At 37.5% G+C, this 21,883-nt stretch overlaps 1 protein-coding gene across 2 annotated transcripts in view; it reads left to right on the top strand.

The window, feature by feature from the left end:
* LOC306857875 (enhancer of polycomb homolog 1-like) overlaps positions 1-21,883 on the top strand; it is a 37,863-nt gene that overhangs the window by 10,077 nt on the left and 5,903 nt on the right. For both annotated transcript variants that reach the window (XM_079398137.1, XM_079398136.1), the window contains exons 2-9: positions 10,273-10,432; positions 14,943-15,088; positions 15,844-16,050; positions 17,194-17,342; positions 17,791-17,938; positions 19,470-19,628; positions 20,259-20,348; positions 21,682-21,830. In XM_079398137.1, the coding sequence (XP_079254263.1) occupies positions 10,333-10,432; positions 14,943-15,088; positions 15,844-16,050; positions 17,194-17,342; positions 17,791-17,938; positions 19,470-19,628; positions 20,259-20,348; positions 21,682-21,830 (1,148 nt within the window). In that variant the 5' untranslated portion in view covers positions 10,273-10,332. The remainder of the gene's footprint in view (positions 1-10,272; positions 10,433-14,942; positions 15,089-15,843; positions 16,051-17,193; positions 17,343-17,790; positions 17,939-19,469; positions 19,629-20,258; positions 20,349-21,681; positions 21,831-21,883) is intronic.

Raw genomic sequence — 21,883 nt, forward strand, 5'->3', positions numbered from 1 at the left:
ACTTCCTTTAGGTATTACATGGAGCGAAGATGAGAACAAAATGCCATCAAATCGTTTCTGAAGACAGTCAGATCCTTCAGAGGTACATTCATATAATTAATTCACTGATATATTCATTTGTATAATTCCCTTAGCACTCTTTTAAAACCTCCCAGCTTTTCCGCCCTGTTTTCACTCAGAACGAAACTACGTTACTGTGCTGCTGTGCGCTCGTGAGACTGTTACTGAAAACTGCTTTATGCCGGACAGTATTTATTTATCGCGAGTTGTTCAAATCACGGTAATCGAATACGGTTTTAATGATAATTAAAATATGAAACGGTAATACTAACCGTGGGGAATTTTATCATGATTTATCGTCAAACCGGTAATCGTTACATCCCTAATAATAATACTCAATATGTAACATTGTTACCGTTAGTGTTACTACAATAAAACTATGGTAAATGTGGGTAATTTGTGGATTGAAACGTCTTCTAACTGGATCGTTGTTGCACTGTTTCTGCTGTTTTCTGCTATCGGTTAGACAATGTCTTTTATCCAGTGTGTTTGAGTTTGTTAAACCCCGCGCTACAAACACCTCTTAAGCACACAAAATAATGCAAGTGGGCATTTTTAATTGTTTATTTTTGTAATCGCGGCTTTGAGCGATTATGTAATCGTGGCATCCATAATCGCGATTAGAAATTCGATTAATTATGCAGCCCTATGTCAATTTTCGATCATTTCCGCAATCGATCGTCATTTAAATTAATCGATTAATCGTTAACCTTAATACTGCAAAATGCGTCTATTGCAGTAGCATATAGTCACCGGCATGACAGGATGTGCAAATGCCACTCAAAACGCCAGCTTCCTCGACCGAATGAAAGGGGTTTTTAGTCTAAGTAAAAGGGGATCGTAAAATGAATGGCTGTGATTATGATCATTTGATAAAATGAAGAGAGAGCGCCGTAGTTGCACACGGGATCATTATACTTTGTGGGCTGTTTCATATTCTGTCACGGAGACCGCTAACTTTTTTGGATAACTTAAGTGCCTCTAATAGCAACACATGGAGTTGGGGAAAAAAAAAACTTTTTGCAAGTTTAATCATGTGACAAGTAGGGATGGGCAATATGGCCTAAGAAAAAAATCCCTGATTGTTTTTCACAAACAAATTCAATGTTAAATCGATTTTCTTTTTCCCCCTGCTTAAAATCAATCTGCAGATGACCAAGAAATTGTTCAAAACAAGTTTTAACTTTTTGTTTTGATTTTCCCTTCTGAGATTTGATCTAGATTTCCCCCTTGGAATCAGAAACAAGAAGCCAAAAAGATGAGATGGCAGGCCCTGCAATTGTAAACAGTGAAAATGTAACAAAACATTAAATTGTGACCCTTTTTGATACGTTTTCTTTAAACACAAATTCAACATCTTGCTATTCAGTAGATAAGAGCTAGTTCTGATAAAGTGCAAACAAAACATTCAACAGCATTAAATATCAGTGACTGTAGGTTGTTTTTTGGCGGGATGATGACGAATGATTTGCAGATCCTCCTGAGCACCACTGACAAACATCTAATCTTGTAAAATGTGTGGCAAGTACTGCTGTTCCATAGTATAAACAGAGTACGTGCGATCTTGAAAGTGAAACTAAAAAGCAAGCGATTTGTCATGATGCCGGCTTAACATCGTTATGTCTATCAGCCATCGGCGATGGACGGTTGCATCGTCTATCGGCCCAACTTATATGGCAAACGTGTGGGGAGAGGTCCTATGAGCCTATACGTAACTACGGGAGCCCAGAGGGGAGCGTCGGCGGATGATAAAGAGAAAAGCGATTTTCATTCAAACAAGTTACGTAAACTACACATTCGAGTTAATCGATAAAATGCTTTATCGCCCAGCCCTAGTGACGAGTTTACCGGTACTCATTCGTCACGGTTGCCAAGCATGATGCATCATTTTCTGTGATGTATTGTTATTGTTTTGACTGTTTGTAGCCTATGCAGGGTCGTTGGCAAATGCGGTTAATGCAGCAAGCTGGTTCTCTCAGACATTAGTTTCCGTCTTCCAGCAGCATTCCAGAGTGTGGTCTAGGGCAGGGGTCATGGCTGCATTCCAGACAAGTTGGAATTCCCCCCCTTTAGCTCCTGGACAGAATGCCAGGACTGTGTAAGTGACTCGGGATGTTCTGTCGGATCAGCTTTGCTTCAAACAGCAGTGGGAATATTTGCTGATAAGGAAAGAGAATGTTTCTAATGCAGTTTGATGTGAGGGTGATAAATGATATGGTCTTTAATGTTGTGTGTAAATGAAGCTTTCAGCTCTGGCCTGAGGGGACAACAGACTACTTTGATTTATTTATTTTGATTGGATCATTAATTTTAATTTAGTACTTTGACCCTCGTCCAGGATCTTGAAGTGAAGATCAGTAAAGCTTTTTAATGTTTCTTTCCTCCCCTAGTCTGTAACGACATCGGCCAGGCTGATTTGAGATTATCAGGTGTGGTTGACTGAGCAACAGTTTTAATTCCTTAACTGGTAATAATCAGGTCTTTTTGTGAATGTTTATGAATTTAAGCACTGTGTGAATACTTGTTTTCATCTCAGCATTTTATTCAAAAGTTTGGCAGGAAGGTTTTTTTTTTTTGCTGCTTAAGTCTAATATTGTGAAATGTAATTACAATTTAAAATAACTGTTCTCCATTTTAATCTATTTTAATGTAATTTATTCCTGTGATACAAAGCTGAATTGTCAGCATCATTACTCCTGTCTTCAGTGTCGCCTGATCCTTGAAATCATTCTAATATGCAGATTTGGTGCTCAAGAAACATTTATCAATGTTAAAAGCAGTTGTGCTGCTTAATATTGTCAACTCTTTTCCAGGATTCTTTGAATAGGTTAAAACAGCCTTTATTTAAAAAAATACAAATATTTTTGTAATTATACTACTTCTAAATGTCACTTTTGATTGATTTTAATGCATTCTTGCTGAATAAGTGTTAATTTCTTTAAAAATCTTACTGACCCCAGATTTTAGACAGTAATGTGTGTATATGCCTCTTGTAAATTGTATTATGTACAACATGAGGTCTTTACATTAAATCAGCCTTCCTGCACTCTAGATATTATCAGGTAGGGTTGTGTTCGATATGACGATGTATCATGGGTATTTGACGATACGAGTTTCAATATCTCGGCACATGCGCAGCAGTGGACCGCACTTAATTTGAATAAGAACAGTGTTTAAAACGCAGTGGAAAAGTGCAAGGTTTCTAAAACAAAAACAAATGATGAATACAGTATAATATATAGTAGGCAAATTTTTTTTTTTATCGATTAATCTATTTTTTTAATGACATCAATTCGATATCAATTCTCAAAAGCTGCGAGTCGATCTTTTCCGTTATTTATTTCAGCACACATTTAAAACAAGATCTGATTAATGTGATTCTTATCATTAGTCTTCTCCACTAGATGCCAGATGTCACCCTCGTATTTACCTTGCTCGATGTTACAACAGAGAGCCTGTCATTCATTCAGTGCTTATCACGGTGGAGATAATGTTGATGAGAACCAAGAACAGAGCCATAGGTGTGATTGTAACGCTCAGGTGCAATGCTATAGTAATGCTATAAATCTGTGGAAGCATTTGATATCACGCTTAAGGCCATGATTTCTGCAATGAATGGCCACAATACATGCATACTAAAGCGTGGACGACGCTCGTGGCGTTTTCATCATCTGCTGTCTCACTATATGATATTAACACACGAATATCATCCCCAGCTGCTCTGAGAGTAATTTCATTAGCATTTTACCATTTAATTTGAGAAAACTACCATCATATCACATGATACACAGCAGCTGCAAGTTCCACACGACAACCCGTCAAAAACGTTTAGTTTAACGTTCAGAAACTGTCAGAATATAAGACTCAATGCTGCTGCTGCTGCTACTAATAAATATGAATAAATCTTTATTTTTAAAGGAATACTCCCATTTGTTTTCTTTTTAATTTTAACAGTAAACCTCTGTTGTGCAGCACTTTTTTTGCCAAAAAATAAAAGGGTTTTTTATATTTTTATTTGATTAAGATTAATTAAATTAATGTTTTATGTCTTCTGATTACCAGAAAAATTAAGAACATTTTATAGGCCTCTATTATTGGTTAAAGGACTTTATACAAAAAAAGAATAGGTTTAAAATACGGGCCTTTGGTTCTTAATTTCTTTTTATTAATTCACCATTTGTAAACTGTTTGCGGTTAATTGTATTTAGAAATATCAATAGCTTTTGTATTAACTATATTCACTGAATGTAATCAAAAAAATCGAGGATCGAATCGAGAGCTATCGAATCGGGACATCTGAATCGATACCCAGCCCTAATATATAGGCAACAACTAGGTTTAATCTAGCCGCATGGGAACCCAGCTGGGGTTGCCTGATATAAGAGCTAATCCCCCAAACAGAGCTTCACACTTGTGCAATACGGAAATATCTGCAAAGTGTTACTTATTTTTGTCAACCTGGCAACCATATGCACACGCTCTCTCTCCACTGTGGATAAAAGCACTGGCTTTCTGAAAACACTGGTAAACTTGCAGTTTAGCCATCTGCACTTCGATAATCTATTCTCAGAAAAGTATAATTCAAGTGTTCATTTTACGAGAGAGAGAGCCCGTATGAATGAACTACATCCGTTTTAGCTTCGTTTCTCTATTAACAGTGAAGCGCTGTCTTTAATTGCTTCAGAAATGGTTACCAATTCCTTGAGAAAGATTGCTAAAACGGGGGGCAGTGCTGAGAAGTTTGGTTGAATATGTGTGTGTGTGTGTGTGTGTGTGTGTGTGTGTGTGTGTGCGCAGCACGACCTGAATGCGTGAGCTACAGTGAAGACAGCACATTAGTTTAGAAGAGAACGCTTCTATTTTTATTTTACGGAGAATGTTAATTTGTACAATGATAACCTACCAGCAATGTAAAGATGATTTTAATCATATATTTGAACGAGTACATTACAATATATTTATTAGAACTAGTACATTAGTATTTATGGGCTTAAAAATAAGATTCAAACAATCAAAATATTGTACCTGCCCAATGTTAATATGAAACATACACCATTATATATTGTACTGTTAAAGTTATGGAGGCCCTTCATAATGCAGAGGTCAACTGCCTGCTCTGCCAATAGTTAGCAATGGTCCTATAGTATTCAGTGTTTAATAAACAGCTGTTTTATTAAATTCTAAGGTGAAATTCAGTGTAGTCCCGTATAGTGATATGTATCATATCGTGGCCTCTATATCAGGATACATATCATATCGTGATTTGATGGCAATGCACAGCCCTATTATCAGGCATGAAAAAGTCCCATGCTGCTCTGTAATATATAGGCTGTTTGTTAATTCTTTTATTTTGCCAAAGGTTTCTAAGGAATGCTTGCAATGCGTTTAACCATCTTATGTCCTTGATTATATCTGAATGTGGTTCATTTAGAGCAATTGTTTTTGACAACATCCAAAGACAACACACAAGCTTGTGCTCGAGCCCATTTAATTTTCTTTTTGAATATATTGTTACCTTCTGAAATCCACATGGAAGTAAAATGGGTTGTGAATGCTGGAACATGTTGAGTTTAACCTTGAGTTGCTCTAGGGAGATCTTCCCTCTAATAAGTGTTCAGCAAGTTGCTTTTGAAAAATGGATGTATTAAATGGCACGTTAGTAGTTAGTTACTTCACCTGATCCTGGATCAGCCAGACCAGCAGGAACTCATATGATTTGATAATCCAGGGTTTGTGGATTTGGGGTTCATGCTGAGTTGTTTCTGTAGAAGTAGTAGTGTTAGGCTGTTGTAGCAATGTGTTAGTAGAGAGATTCTACTCTATGGTTTATATCATAATATTATGTAATATTTAAATAATATTGTGTATTGTTGCAGACTGGGACTTCTAGTTAATATCGCCTTGTTGCAATTTAACTGAAATGTCATGAAGCCATCGCAAATGCCTTCAAACATGTCATTTATAATGCATTACTTTAAAAAAGACTGTTTTGTTACAAAATGCTCAGATGTCAACTAGGGCTGTGCGATTTGGGGAAAATATCTAATTGCGATATTTTTGACAAATATTGCGGTTGCGATTTGATTTGCCTTTTTTTTTTTTTTGCAAAGTCAAGCTTCAGCTCAATAATGTGCAGCACAGTATGAGTATCGTTACCCTGCTGAAAAAAACAAACAATAGAAACCATCACAGAAATTCCTTTTTGTTTTGGGCATTATTCCAATAGGAATTACTGTTGTTCTATTGGTTGCCATCTGCTGGATGACATCCCACCAATAGAATGCATCAAATACTAGTAGACTCCATTATAGTTTACATTAAACCAATACAATTCCCATTACAACCCTTAAATCCATTACATTTTCCATTGTGTTTTGGGAGGGGTTCTACTGTTTTTTTTCTGCAGGGAAGATTATAATGGTATTACTACTTTTACAGAATTACTGAATTTCACAGGAAAGATTTGTTTATTTTTTATAAATAAAGAACTGTATTTCTTTAGTCAATTATTAAAGTATTGCATGTTACGCGGGCTGATTTATTCATTTGGGATTTTAAGAACAAGTGGGAAATGTGCTGAATGTTTCATTTCATCCGAGTGAAATTATCAAGCAGTTACACTTAATTTACATTCGTTTCAAACGCGAAGCCAGGCGCGAGTGGACACAGGTTGCGCGCGTTCGCGTCAGGCCTCGTCCATATTGCCAAATGCGCTCGTGAGAGACTAGCGGAGCAGAACCGGGCGCGAGACCGTGAGTATAAAAGAGCAATACGAGACGGGCTGCGTGTAAACGGCTCGTCTGTGAGACGCGGGAGATGCGCAGCGTGGGGCAGAGCGGAGCGAGTATGAGAAGCATTCAGAGACACGGGCTGTGTGTGCGGTCTTCTGAACTAGCGAACATGCATTATAAACTTTTCAAATTAATCTATTGGGGAGATAAAATGTGTAAAATAAGGTTCATGTAGCCTACTAATAAAAACATCTAAAAATGTATCTTTTATTCTCCAGTACTGAAAGCAGAACCGATAAGGGAGCTCTTGATATGCATTGTGACGCAGCTCTTGCAAATTACCTTTTGTTCGTTGTCTGTCATTTCGAAGCTGAAGTTACCTACGTTTTTCTTCAGTTTTAATTTGCCTAACTTTCGATCTGACCCTTTTTAAAAGGCGGGTGTTTATGCAGTTGGCTAGAGCAGTACTGATCGGGGAGAACGGAGGTGCGCTCCCTCTATTGGTTAGTAAGACTGCCACTTAAGGCTGACAGTCATGCATGTGCTCTGGAACGGGGTAATATCGCGTCCACATCGCAGGCTTTGCGATTAGCAAATCGCAACGTCTCAAATCGCGATTTTGATTAATTGTACAGCCCTAATGTCAACTTCAATCATTCAAAACAGATCAAAGATTAGTCATATTCCCAAATCTTATTGTCAGCTGAACTCCTTTGACCTAAAATATTTATTTGAAGTAGGCTACCCCCTGAATTTCCAAGTTAATATTTAGTCATTTGTGTGCTCTGTTGTCTGTTTGGTAGTCACTTGACATGCCAGTAAATAAATACAATTTAAATTTTTAGGAAGTTTTATTTTTAGTTTTACAGTTAAAAGGGTCATATGATGCGATTTTTCACGTTTTCCTTTTTCTGTGGCGTGTTACAAGTGTTTGTGCATAGATGAGATCCCTGAAGTTGCAAAGACTAGTCTCAAAACCAAAGAGAGATTCTTTATAAAAGTTAAGACTCGACCACGCCTCATTTAAACACACCCCCACATGTCTACGTCACGGTGTGGCAAGATTTGCAAAACAGCACCCAAATGTTTACGCAATGAAAGGCGGAACTATTATTCTCGCTGTAGTATTGTTGCTGGCGCCATGTTGTGGAGACACTGTGTTTCGTTGTGAAAGCTTAAGTACTTTGTTTGGGCTTCCAAAAGAGGACACAACTAGAAATCAGTGGTTAAGTTATATTTACAACACTGTTCCAGAACAGTTCAACACAAATATTAGTGTGTTAGCAATAATATTGTACAGTATGTGGAAAATGTGTTTTTTGAACCTTAAACCACAAACATATTGCATTACACCAAATATGCAAAATAATGTTCTTTTCAGTAACGTCATATGACCCCTTTAATTATTCACTTTTGATCAGTGCAGTTTTTTCCCTTTTGCTAGAGTCAAATGCACATTTCTACATTAGTTTCGAAATATAAAAAAACAAAAAAAAAAGCTTGAGAATTTCTATTAAAATATCTATATCACTGTTTATCTTGATCTGATATGTTGGTCAAGTTTTCACACTAACATGTTATATTGAGCTGTGCATCCTGCGATTATTGACAAGGATGCTGAGACACAAAAAAAGGGTATGATATTTGAAAAAATGTATTCCTGAAATTCCTAATTCTGGATTTGGTCCCACGAGATCTTGGTTGGAGATACTTGGAGGTCGTTTTTTACTTTCAAAGCTTTTTTTGTGATCGTTTTGTTCCCTTTCCCCTCATCTGTTTGTAATTATGATCCTCTGAGGTCAGTGACGGGGTCACCCTCGGCGGGGGGAGCATTTGCAATCCGAAGGTTATTCAGAGGACCGTGCCAAAGGAAGTCTGGCTTTTGTCTGCTGATAATTGCCTCCTTGCGTAAGACCTTTGAGTGAGGGCTCGCAGCTGAGTCATTCAAGACGAGGTGTGTGTTTGTGAGAGAAAGAGAGAGAGAGTTTGGACTCTAATGAACTATTGAAAGTTAGTTTTTAACGACGGCTGGAAAGAACACAATCTTAAATGTTTTGTTTTTGGTTTTCTTATTGCTATTACATCACAAACTTTATCTCCCAAATTTGTATAAGCTCATCTGTTTTTTTATTTCCTTATGCCAAGTGTAATCATTTCAGATGAGCTCCTAGGGTGCATGACGTCAGCCGAACTGGACAAATGATTTGGAGTTTGAGAGTGTAATTACGCTTTATGCTGATTTCTGGCTTTTCATTTCCCATCATGGTGTATTTTTGGAGGCTGTGCTCTCTTTTATGTCTTTTAGAGTTGGTTTTGTTTTATACAGCCTGTTTATGGGGCCTACTTATTTGAGGAGGTTTTTGAAAACAGTTTCAGGTCATTAAAATGGTTTCTGTGTTCTCTCTGAAACCACAGCTGCTCTGTTTTGTGGTCTGATCTATATTACAGATTCACAGGGCAGGTAAAGAAAAGCACAAGTGTTGTGTAATTGTATATGCGGTGTGGTCTTTGTTGTAATAATCAGGTGTGAGATGGCTCAAAGATCAAATTGGCAATGTTGAAGGACTCTCGCATTGCCTCTTCAGCACTGGTTATTGTAGAAATTGGGCTTCTGTGAGAAAATGAGCCAAGGCTGATCATTGCGGCGTGTTTTTACCATCTTCGTGGAAAAAATGATGCCATCCTTTGTTTGCAATCAAGCAACAGTCGTAATGACAATCAAAACATTGATATTTTGATATTCTATCATAAGCAGCTTCTGCACGTTGTCACGTGTTTTGTAAATATCTTTGCAAATATCCTGAACTTGAGTTGTTCTGTTATTCTTGATGTTGTATTCGCAAGCAATTTATTCTTTTGATTTGAATATTTTAATGATTTCTTTGATGCAATTGAGGATAAAGCAGTTTAGAATATGGATGGATGGATGAATACAATTTGCAAAATGTTTATAAATGGTTGAATATTGCAAAATTGTTATCTAAATATTGTTGTTCATTTCTTTTTCTCTCCAAATGGATTGGCTAAATGAATCAGACTTTCCAATGCTAATATACACAATGCAACAAAATAGTCACTTATCCATTTAAAATAAAATGTACGGTTCACTCCAGAATGACAATTTGTTTACTCATCCTCCACTTTTTCTAAACCTGTACGAGTTTCTTCCGTTGGACACAAAAGAAGATATTTTGAAGAATGTTGGTAACCAAACAGTTGCTGGTAGCCATTGATTTGCATAGTATTTTTCCCACACCATTGGAAGTCAACTGTTTGTTTCCCAACATTCTTCCAAATATCCTCTTTTGTGTTCAACGGAAGAAACTCATCCAGGTTTGAAACAACTTGAGGGTTAGTAAATGACAAGATTTTCATTTTTGGGTGAACTATCCCTGTAAGACTCGCTTTGTGGTTCAGCATGATTCATACTTTGTGTATGGAAATGTTTACTGAAGCATATGTCACTTTCTTTATGCCCTAGGAACACCATCTCCAGAGGGCGATTTCCGCCCAGCAGGTGTACGGAGAGAAGAGGGATAACATGGTGATTCCCGTCCCAGAGGCCAAGAGCAACATCACCTACTATGACTCGCTCTACCCCGGAGACTTCAAGATGCCGAAGCAGCTCATTCACATACAGCGTGAGTACACAAATCTTAACGAGGGAGTTTTTCCTTTAATGCAGCAGTGTTTTAGGTGGGGTTTATGGAGGGCAGGTATTGGAGTGTTTGAATGAAAGTGATTGAAGCCTTTGTTACCGACATCTGTCCGCCAGTTCCTGAACAGCAGGTGTCTTGTGTTGGTTTTTTTTGTTATTCGTGAGTGTTTGTGGATTGCAGGCTGCGCCATCTGCCACGTCCTATACATTTGGGTGCTTTGACTTCATCTGGTTGTTATGATGTGCCCAGAACGCCCCTTTCCTTCAAAGATTGTTTTGTAGTGTGTTTGTTTGAATGCATGGGCATATTCTGTCCGTCTTTTTGAGCATCATCTGCCAACTGCTGGTGATTTGAGAAAATACAGGCCGCAAATATTTCTTGCTGGCTATTACTTTATTCTGCATTTATTTAAAAAATATTTGTTGACATGATGAAGAAATAATTAAATGTTGATGAGTCAGTCTCCGTCTCTCAGTTGAGTTTTAAGACTTGAACAAAATGTGTCATGATTTTGCTCCTCATTTTTGTGATTTGACACGAGAAATTAATATTGATGTTACCCCCCCACGGAGGTACATGTTACTCAAGTTGTGTTTTTAATGTGCTTGATTGAAATCATGCACATTAATTTCATCAGTGATGGTCAGGCTATTATTCTTCTCTTTTTTTTTTTTTTTTGCAGTTCATAACTTGATTGGTTTTTACTTTTATTTGGCTTAATATTTGAGTTTCACTTGCATATGAACTAACTGCGTGTTTAGGTTAAATGTGTTTTTTATTCTGTGATTTAATGGCAGAGAAATTTTGAAATTCCAGTAAATAATGATTTGATTTATTATTTTGTTTTATTGTATTTATTTTTCAAAGTTTTGTATATTTTTTTCTCAATTACCATGATTAGCCTACAAATGTAATACTGATTTTTTTTTCTTTTTTTTACAACAGTTCAATAAACAAGAAGTTTATTAAGAGACTTACGTTTTAGACACCATATTTCCAGTTTGTGCTCTATTTTGACTGCAAAAATAAAATAATAAACTCTGAACAAAGCCACCGCTCTGTTTTGCATCTCTGAGCAACATGGTGTTTCGTTCTGAATGAATCAACCGTTTAAATGATTCGGTTCAATAGCAATGACCCTCTTAATAACAGTGACTTGCTGCCACCTGCTGGCAGTTTTAATTTCATATTTAAAGTTTATTTTTAAGTAATTTCAAATAACGGTATTCAATGTTTTGTTTAATATCAAGACATTATGCATTTGTAACTGCAGGTTAAATGCATTCATGTTGTGTGTGTAAACACATCTAAATGTCACTTCAGATGCAGCTTTTTGTTGATACTGATTTCATTTGATGGGTAACAGCCCAAATGTCTTTTTATTCTAATTCACTGATTAAATGTAAGAATAATCTCAAAGGATAATGCACACTTTTAGAAAAATGGCTTTATAAAGGTAAAAATACCCATAAAAGGTAAATATCAGTTTAAACTTATTGGAAAAGATGAACTTCTATCAGCGTGAACTGAGCACCACACAGAATACGAAGAATGTCAACAAGTTTTAGAGTCAGCTGTCCACAATAACACACTCAGCAAATTATCGTCTAATTATCGTTATCGATAAAATCCCAGACAATATTGAAAGATAATTTTTTGTCAATATCGCACACCCCTAGTTCAGTGTTGTGATATGTATAGGTTCGCTGTGTGGGGTAGTTCATATTTAACTGCTATGACATGTCATTTCTTGGCTGTTTGCTCGATCTGTGTGTGTGTTGTAGGGGTAGAGAGGGTGACTGGTTAAGTTTAAGTGAGTCTGGCGGCCCCTGGGGTGTCTGTAATAGGAGCAGGAGGTGTCCTGCTGTCAAAGAGCGTCTGAACAAGCTCTCACACACACACCAGATGAGAGGGGAAGGGGAAGGGGAGGGCGGAAGTGAGAATGAGGCACTGGGAACTGTAGTGGGAACACTGTTGAAATGGGGAAGTGTTTAAGAGGCATCTCTTGGGATCTCTGAAATACACTTGATGGACAAAATGTGTTTTCATATCACTCACTCAAGTGAGTTTTCATTGATTTATTGTTCTTATCTCCAGTATGCACCAGACTGTGTCTGAAAGGTCTCCTAAATGGGGTTTATTTTGGACAAAAACTAAGTTTTATGTGCCATTTAGAAGCTGGTAAATCCGAAATCGATGCAACCATAATAATAGACTATAATGCTACAAAGTGGTAGCCCATTTAGAAAATTGAATGGAGTCTGTGAAAGGTTGTACAAAAGATCATTTAGAAATTATTAGAAAACGTATGTTTGTATGTAATAACTATGTAATAACTTTAGGCGGCCATGATGTTTCCCCGAATAACAATATCAGGCCGATTGCAATGTTACACTGACTTTATACAATAGTATTTAAATAAGTTAAAGTTAAGTGACTTTTTTTATTTTAGATTTTAGACAAAATATTGACTGTTTTTGCTCCATTTCGCTGATGAAAATAGTTCTGATCAAAGCCACAGCAGAACTGTTGTGTGTCTCTGAGCAACACACAGCGGTGTTTCCTTAATGAATCCACGTTTTTGAACGAATCGAGTGAGTCAATGATTCAGTGGCCCATTTATAAGGACATTGATATTGAAGATTGAATAAATCGGCTGCATGAATGAATAAATGACTCACTCATTAAAACCCTTTTTTTTTTTTTTTTTTTTTTCAATATGAGATTTAAGAGTGGAGTGAAGTGAGTGAGTGAAGTGACATACGGCCAAGTATGGTGACCCATACTTGGAATTTGTGCTCTGCATCCAACGTGCACACACACAGCAGTGAACACACACACACCGTGAACACACACCCGGAGCAGTGGGCAGCCATTAATGCTGCGGCGCCCGGGGAGCAGTTGGGGGTTCGCTATGACATGTAATTTCTTGGCTGTTTGCTCGATCTGTGTGTGTGTTGTAGGTGCCTTGCTCAAGGGCACCTCAGTCGTGGTATTGAGGGTGGAGAGAGCGCTGGACATTCACTCCCCCCACCTACAATCCCTGCCGGCCCGAGACTCGAACCCGCAACCTTTGGATTACAAGTCCGACTCTCTAACCATTAGGCCACGACTTCCCACAATGTGTCCTTTTATTATTGCTTGGTCAAAATGCTGCACGTTTCTTTGTGAAATTGAAATCTAACACTATAATGTACTAATATAGCACTTGAATGTTATTGATCTTTTGTTGGTTTCGATTGCTTCTATTCTACTGTAACTACTGTATGCATAAATATATCTGCATGAAAGGAAAAAGATGAGCTGAATGAGACGCATATTCACTCTCTGCCAGCAGGTGGCGTTTTAAGCGTTTTCTTGGTTTCCGCTGTAAACAAAGCAGCGCTGCCCTTATGAACTTTAATATGCATTATACAGAGGCAAGATGAAAAGACAAAATACCATCTAAACTTTTCTAAAGACAGTAACTTCCCCTCAGACATGCATATAAACTCCTACCCCTAATTGAATCGCGATTTGTTTAGCATCTCAACCGATTTGAATCGTCACACATATGAATCGATTTTCAACTGGCTCGCGGTTAATCGTTACATCACTGTTGTTATTTTTTTAATGTAGTTACAGTAAATGTAGTTATGTGTAGAGATCGACCGATAGTGGATTTCTCAGCCGCTCCAGCAACGGCTGCAACCTGGAAAACTATCGGCATGGTTTTTTGTGGTCAACCAGTAGTGATGTGTGTCATGCACTATTGTGTTTCCCATAGGATTTTGTGAGACTTGGGCGGTAGGTGACGTCACACATTAATTTGGATATGTATGACGTCATTGCATAAAGTTTGCGTTCAGACAAGTTTTGGCACTTCAGATCAAGTGTGCCGCACAAGTCTTGAAAAGCGAAGCCAGAGCGTTTCGATCGCCTCCAGGTGACTGGATGCAGTATAGGTCATAAACCCCGCCCCCTCCATGTAATCTAATGGGATGTGAGACAAACTAAATCAAATTACACTTCAAATAAATTTTCTGTTTTCTGCCATTTTAGGTAGTTCTTAGCAAGCTGATGTATGTTCAAGTGTTCTTTTTATTTAATTTTTTCAGTTTGCTTTTAATTAGTTATTTGATGCTATAAAAATTGGGGTGTGGTGTCATGATTGTGAGCTTGTGATTGGGTCTGCGGGAGTTTGGGTGGGACTTTCATTGCTCCACCTCAAGATCACTACTGCGCAGACTCTGGCTCCAAATGACGTCATTTTCTCAAGATGACGGCAGCCATACTAAGAATGTTTTGGCTTCACTTTTCTATAGTGGAAGGAAGTGGAAACATGTCGTCCATCTTTTTTACAGTCTATGCTTCAGATCTGTTTTACTCTCTGAACTGTCACATACTGGGTCTTGCTGGGACTTGCTTCAAACTTCTAAATTAAAAACTAATATCTGAAAGAAGTCCTAAGCTTTCTTCGAGTGTGTTTAACCTCCACTGCTTCTTTCCACAGCTTTCAGTCTGGATACGGAGCAGCCGGACTACGATCTGGACTCTGAGGATGAGGCTTTTGTGAATAAGCTGAAAAAGAATCTGGAGGTGGAGGCCCTGCAGTTCGAAGAGATGATTGACAGATTGGAGAAAGGCAGCGGACAGCAGGTTATTAAAAAGATTCATCGCTTAAAATGTGAACCGCAGAGTAAAAAACCTCTGGGATTTCAGTCAGTGATGCTTGAAAACATTTAAATTGAACGCTGAAGTGATTCTGCTAAACCTTTCTCTCTGAATTCAGGGTGTCGCTGTGTGGAATCCTTAAATCTCACAAACCTGGAGTTATAAAGTTTAAATTGGTAATTGACTGATGCAGATATCTAGAGCAGTTGAAAAATGAACCGCTGTCAGCCAATGCTGATGGACCATTGACAGTACCTTGATAGTATATCTTTACCTTGACAGCAGAGACATTTATAAAGTTAGAAAAGGTTTCCATTTCAAATAAATGCTGTTCTTCATGCTCTGTCTTCATCTAATAATTAAAAAAAAATGCATCATGGTTTGCACAAGAATATGAAGCAGCACAACAGTTTTCAATAATTATAAATGTTAGAATTATTAAATGTTAGCATATTAGAAGGATCATGTGATACTGAAGACTGGAGTAATAATGCTGAAAATTCAGCTGTAACTGCTGGAATAAAATGCATTTTTCAACATATTCAAATAGAAAAGTTATTTTAAAGTGTAATAATAATAATATCCTTGGTGAGGATAAACTTTCAAAAACATTTTTTTAAACTAGTTTATATTAATTGGTCTATCATTTTTATATATATTTATTGTTGCTATCATTGCTGCTACTACTAATAATAATAATTCTAATTGCTTTTTGTTTACTATTTCTTTCTGTACCACAGCTGGTGACCCTACAGGAAGCAAAGCTTTTACTGAAGGAGGACGATGATCTGATCAGCGAGGTGTTTGAATACTGGAGCAGGAAGCGGAAACGGTGTAAAAACGGATCCCTCATCCCAACCATCAAGCAGGAAAAGCGGGATGGTTCCAGTACCAATGACCCCTATGTGGCCTTCAGGCGCAGGACCGAGAAGATGCAGACGAGAAAGGTGAGCAGTTCTGGTCAGAGCCGTGGCTGTATAGATGTTGTTTTCCTAATCCTTTAATGCTGATCCTCTAACAGCCTGGATAGATGAAAGCAACTCGGTCTGTCAGCCTTAAAAGTGTCTGTATTCAACACCTTTGAACCCTTCCTTCCTCCCCTGAAGTCCACACATTTTTGTAGTTATGGCATCTGCTATAACAAGCGATATTTTGACCCCTTTAGAGTAAGCTTGGTTGTAAATGCCCGAGTATGTTTTCATAGAACAAACAATTCCAGGCAGCTTATTAATATTGTTTTGATGGTTTGTTTTACTGCAAGCTTAGAAATAACTAGTTAAATAACAATGCATGTACAAACCCACTTGTTCATCAAGCTAAAGTTCTGCCAGGCTTAGCTCTTTAACTTTGTTTTGAAGTTTCTCATTATGACTTGCAGGAGTTTGGCTTAAACAATCAGCGGTTTAGTTGATGATTGTCCTTCTGTGTGGTCTTTGCTGCCCAACAAACTGTATTGTTATTAGATGACATAGATTTGAGCATCGCTGAACTGAAATAAACATTCATTATGTTGTCATAGTTCATTACATCAGGGTCTAATTGTGATTTTTAAATACAGTCTTATGGTGGATAATTAAGAATTTGAACTTTGCTCATTTTAAAATGTTTCGTCGAGCATGAAAGAGAAAAGGGGAGCGAGTTTCATTAAATTACAAATAACATTGTTCAGTTTATGCTTTAAAAAAAAGGGTGCCAGAGTAGCATTTGCATAATCATGAAAACAAAGGTCCATGGTATTTTCAAAGGGATAAAGGTTTGAGTCTATACCACATCCTATTTCTCTTTACCAGATTAATTGCTTTAAAATATGATGCAGGTTTTTCTCAATTGAGAAATATGAAATTTATATGAAGCACCTTTAGATGTGCACAATAATGTAGTGAAATTAAAGTAAAAAAATTGTCAATCAACAGCAATTTGTTTTTGTTACTTACTAATGCATTCCGACATACAAGTTAGTGTTATAAATCAAAACCAAAAACTTCTGGTCTCCCTTTGTTCTTATATTGTCTAATTAAGGCTTTTAATCCTGACTACTAAATGTTGGTTAAGTAATAATGTTCACTAATGTATCGTTCATGCTTCCACAGAACCGTAAGAATGACGAGGCATCCTATGAGAAGATGCTCAAACTAAGAAGGGACCTGAGTCGAGCCGTCACTATCCTGGAGATGATCAAGAAACGAGAAAAAAGCAAACGAGAGCTGCTTCATCTCACACTGGAGGTTGTGGAGAAGAGGTACGTAGACTCACTTTCAGAAGTGTTTTTAATCAATGGTGTATCTGCATGTGTGTTATGAATATATACACAATCCAGCTTAACGTTACTTTGCATTTTAATATGCATAACCTGCTTGACTCCAAAATTTTCTTAATTGCTTCTGTAATTGTGTTTTACTGTGTGCGCGTTCATGCATATTGAGAACGGGTCATGTATTTTTAATTGGCTTAGGCATCATTGCATACCCTAATTAAGGGGCTTGTTTTATATGGCTAAATGAGCAATTATGGTTCACCTTGTTTGTTCATAAAGGCCACGTGATGAAGCTCCATTATTCATTTGTCATCTTTAATCACTATGATATGTTGGGTAATTTGTGTGTATACATATACCTTTCAATGAGATAAAAACTATTAGTAAAGACCAGTTGCTTCCTCCTCTAAAATTGTCCACTCTTTTGCTTCAGGAACGCCATGCCAGACTTTGGTTCAGAGGTGATGGCAGAAGCACTTGCTATGGCAAAACCTGTTTACAAGATTCCCATAATACCCTTCTCCAGCAGCAGTCAGTACCGCCACCAGGACCACATAGACTTCAAAGACTACAAGACCAGGGTGGGTGCAGCATATCATAATGAAATCACAGTTTACCCTACTACTGTATGTTCCTGATCTTATTGGGAAAAATTTATTTCTGCATGTTTTTCTTTTTGCCAAAATACAGTAACACTCCTTTTTCGCCTGACTTCATCAATCCCTCACATAGTGGCATAAAATGGGTTGTGAATGTTCCATATTTTCTGGAAAATAAATCGCACGGGGTCAAAATTGCATTTCATTAAAAAAAACACAAGTCGCATCAATGTATGAGCCATATTTTAATAAATTCAGAACTACAGGTATAAAAGAAACCAATTTATAATGCCTTCATTATAAACCAATTTTTTATAAACGCCATGCCTAAATATATTTAAAGCAAAATTGAAACTACCTGATGGTTAAACATCAATCCAAATGTATGCGCTTGACACACGTTTTGCATGTTTGTCATTAATTACATCATATAATGCTTTGAAAATAAGTCGCAGCATATTTCAGGTGATAAACGCGACTTATATTCATTGTTATATATCGTTGTTATGCTGATGACATCCAGCCTGTATCAGCCCCTGAGATGTAACGACGACTCCAATATTTCTACTTTGTTTGAGTGTTTGGATGAATTAAGGGCGTGGATGGCTTCTAGTTTCCTGCAGCTCAATGAGTCCAAATCTGAAGTGATTTTTGGCCCCCCAAAATTAGCCAAACAGCTTTCTGTACATCTTGGTCCCTTAGCCAATAATATCAACACGCAAGTAAGAAATCTTGGTGTAACCTTTGACTCGGAGTTGAAGTTTGATAGACAAGTCAGTGCTGTTGTTAAAGAAAGCTTCTATCAATTGCGTATTATTGCCAAATTGAAGAGAATTGTCTTTTGAGGATATAGAAACTTTTATTTCATCCAGGTTGGATTATTGCAACTCGCTATATTTAGGGTTGTCTAAGAATCTGCTCTCACAGCTGCAGCTAGTTCAAAATGTTGTGGCTAGACTGTTGACTGGCACAAGGTAGTGGTCCAGCATCTCTCCAGTGCTCGCTGCGCTGCACTGGTTTCCTGTTGATTTTAGAATCCATTATAAAATTGTGATAATGGTTTTTAAAGGATTGCATGGCCTTGCTCCAGAGTACATTTCATGTTTGTTGCAGCAACACTGTGCTACTAGACCTCTAAGATCATCTCAGAGTTTGCTTTTACATGTTCGCAGATCACTGTTTAAAACCAAAGTGATCGAGCTTTTTCTGTGGCAGCCCCACGACTGTGGAATAGTCTCCCATTGCACATTAGATCTTGTGACTCGTTAGACTGCTTTAAATCAATGTTGAAAACACACCTTTACTCTGTGGCATACAGTTGCCCCTAGCTGTTGGGACCTTGTTCAGTGATGGATATTGTTGTGTCTTGTGTCTGTTCTTGATTTTTTTTTTTTTATATGTAAAGCACTTTGGTCAACTGGTGTTGTTTTTAAATATGCTATATAAATAAATGTTGATTTGATTTATATTCTGGAAAATACAGAAGTTAAGTACAGGTATCTCTCTCTTCCAGCCTGAAAAGACAGAGGTGGTCAGAACAAAGAGGAAGTACGAGAAGAAGCCCAAAATCACACCACTTTCCACCCCATTGCATACTGGCCCCTCCCTGTTTAACCCCAAAGACCTCAACCAGTACGACTTCCCCAGCTCTGATGACGAGCCCTTTTCACAGGTACACATGCAGGGCATTTGCTTTCACTTTTAATTACTTTAACACCTAAACTGGCTTAATCCGTGGCTTAATTTGGGGACAGAGCTACAATATCATTTAAAAGTTTGAGAATCCAATAGCTACAATATCATTCTTTTATGCTTACCAATGCTGTTTGCTTGATCAAAATACAGTAAAAATCATAACATTAAAATGTATTAACATTTCGCAAAGTAACCATTTTCTATTTTTATATTATGAATTTTTCATATATTATTATTGTTTTTATATTCCTGTGAAACAAAGCTGAATTTCACCATTACTTGAGTTTTCAGTGTTACATGACCCTGCTCAAGAAACACTTTTTATTTGACTGTAAAATTTCTTTATTTCAAATCTTTGATCAAAAGTGACAGGGAATGCATTTATGTTGTTACAAAAGATCTCAATTTCAATGTAAAGCATCTTCACTGAATGAAAGCATTAATTGAAGAAAATACTCTTACTGACCACAAACGTTTAAATAGTTGTGCACAGAAATGGCACACTTCACATTTAAATTAATTAGATTTTATAATGTTAATTTGTGAACTTTAGACTTCATTGTTCATGCAATTAGTGTATAAAAGACTTTCTGTTCCTGTTGTGCAGATGCATTCTGGGTCATCAGAGGCCGAGGAAGAGAACGAGCCCGATGGAGCGTTTGCCTTCAGGCGGAAAGCAGGATGTGTTTATCACGCTGTAGGTGTCGAGAGCTGATCTCATACCTTGCACTTCCTCTGTTGCACATCCTTTCATCGTTCCTCTTTCCTCTCCACTATTGTTCTAAACCTCAGCATATCCTGATGTGCATTACAACCATGTAGACACTACAGCTCTGTTTCAAAGCTCTGAGAGGCTAGTTTTGCAGCTGTACCTTTAATTATTTGTATGATTGACAAATAAGTAGAGATGCACTGATTGAGCGACCAGTGATCGGAATCTGACTATTTTTTGCATGACCGGCCCGGATCGTTGAACGACCGGTCGGTCTCATGTCTTTCAGATTCCGAGCCGATCCTTTTATTGCCAGCGGCGCAGACAATGACATCACAGCCACACGCAACACACTTGTTTCCTTACTGAGTGAATCCATGTTTTTGAACGAATCGAGTGAGTCAATGATTCAGTGGCCCATTTATATTGACAGTCACTTGCCTCGTTTCTGAATGAATCAGCCGTTTGAATGAATAAATGACTCGCTCATTCAAACAGACACTTGCCGCCACCTACTGGTGGTTTAGTCATATTTAAAAGTATAATTGCATTTTTTCAACATTTGTATTTAAAAAAAAATAAACAATCTTAAATTATTTATGCATTTGAAATTTTGCTGTGTAAATGCATTTATGGTACCTCAGCTTCATCAAACAGTCTGTTAAATGCACTAATACCACCAGATGCAGCTTCTGTTTCCTCAGCAGTGGAAAGATAGTTTGTTAATATTCATTTAATTTGAATGGTAACAACTCTACAGTTTCTTATGCTAGCTGAATTAATTGAAACAAAGCAAGCATTTGGGGTGAAAGATGACACATTTAATAAGGTTAGGGGGAAAAAATGACCATTTATAAACCTAGTGGGTAATAACATCTGTTTTGTTACATAAAGCAACTAATTTTAAGTTACCACTTTCTTCCTGTTTCCAGTCACAGAGCACTTTATTTTGAGTTGTTTAAGTGAGAAAATCTGTAATTTAGTCCAGATTGGGGGAATTGTAATGTTTAATAATTTATTTTATTATGTAAATAATTTTTCGTTGAAATCTGCATAGATTTTTGCTTGTATATGCTGTCAATTATAGTTCTTTGAAAGAAAATCGGAATCGGCAAAAATCGGTATCGGCAGGTCACACTTCCAAAAAATCAGAATCGGCCAAGAAAATTGCAATCGGTGCATCTCTACAAACAAGTATCCAACACTTTCACCAAGTCACAGTCCATTGTTCAATTCCTGTTTTATTTACTCTTTTCTCTGTACTCTTTCATTTACAATTTTCTGTCACATTCTCATTTGGTTTGTGTTGTTCCCGTAGCCCCGTTTGGATCAGAGCGGCGATTGGCCCTGGTCTGGAGAAACAGAAGGAGGGTCATGTGACCCACGGTTTCGGTACTCCCTCACCACTCTCACCATTCCCCGCCGCTGTGTCGGGTTGGCACGGCGTCGGGTGGGACGGGGTGGCAGGTGAGTGCAAGTCCTTATGTGATTCGGTCTCGTTCTGACTGACTTCTTGAATT

This window comes from Barbus barbus (genome assembly GCF_936440315.1).
Source record: "Barbus barbus genome assembly, chromosome: 38".
Taxonomy (NCBI): Eukaryota; Metazoa; Chordata; class Actinopteri; order Cypriniformes; family Cyprinidae; genus Barbus; species Barbus barbus.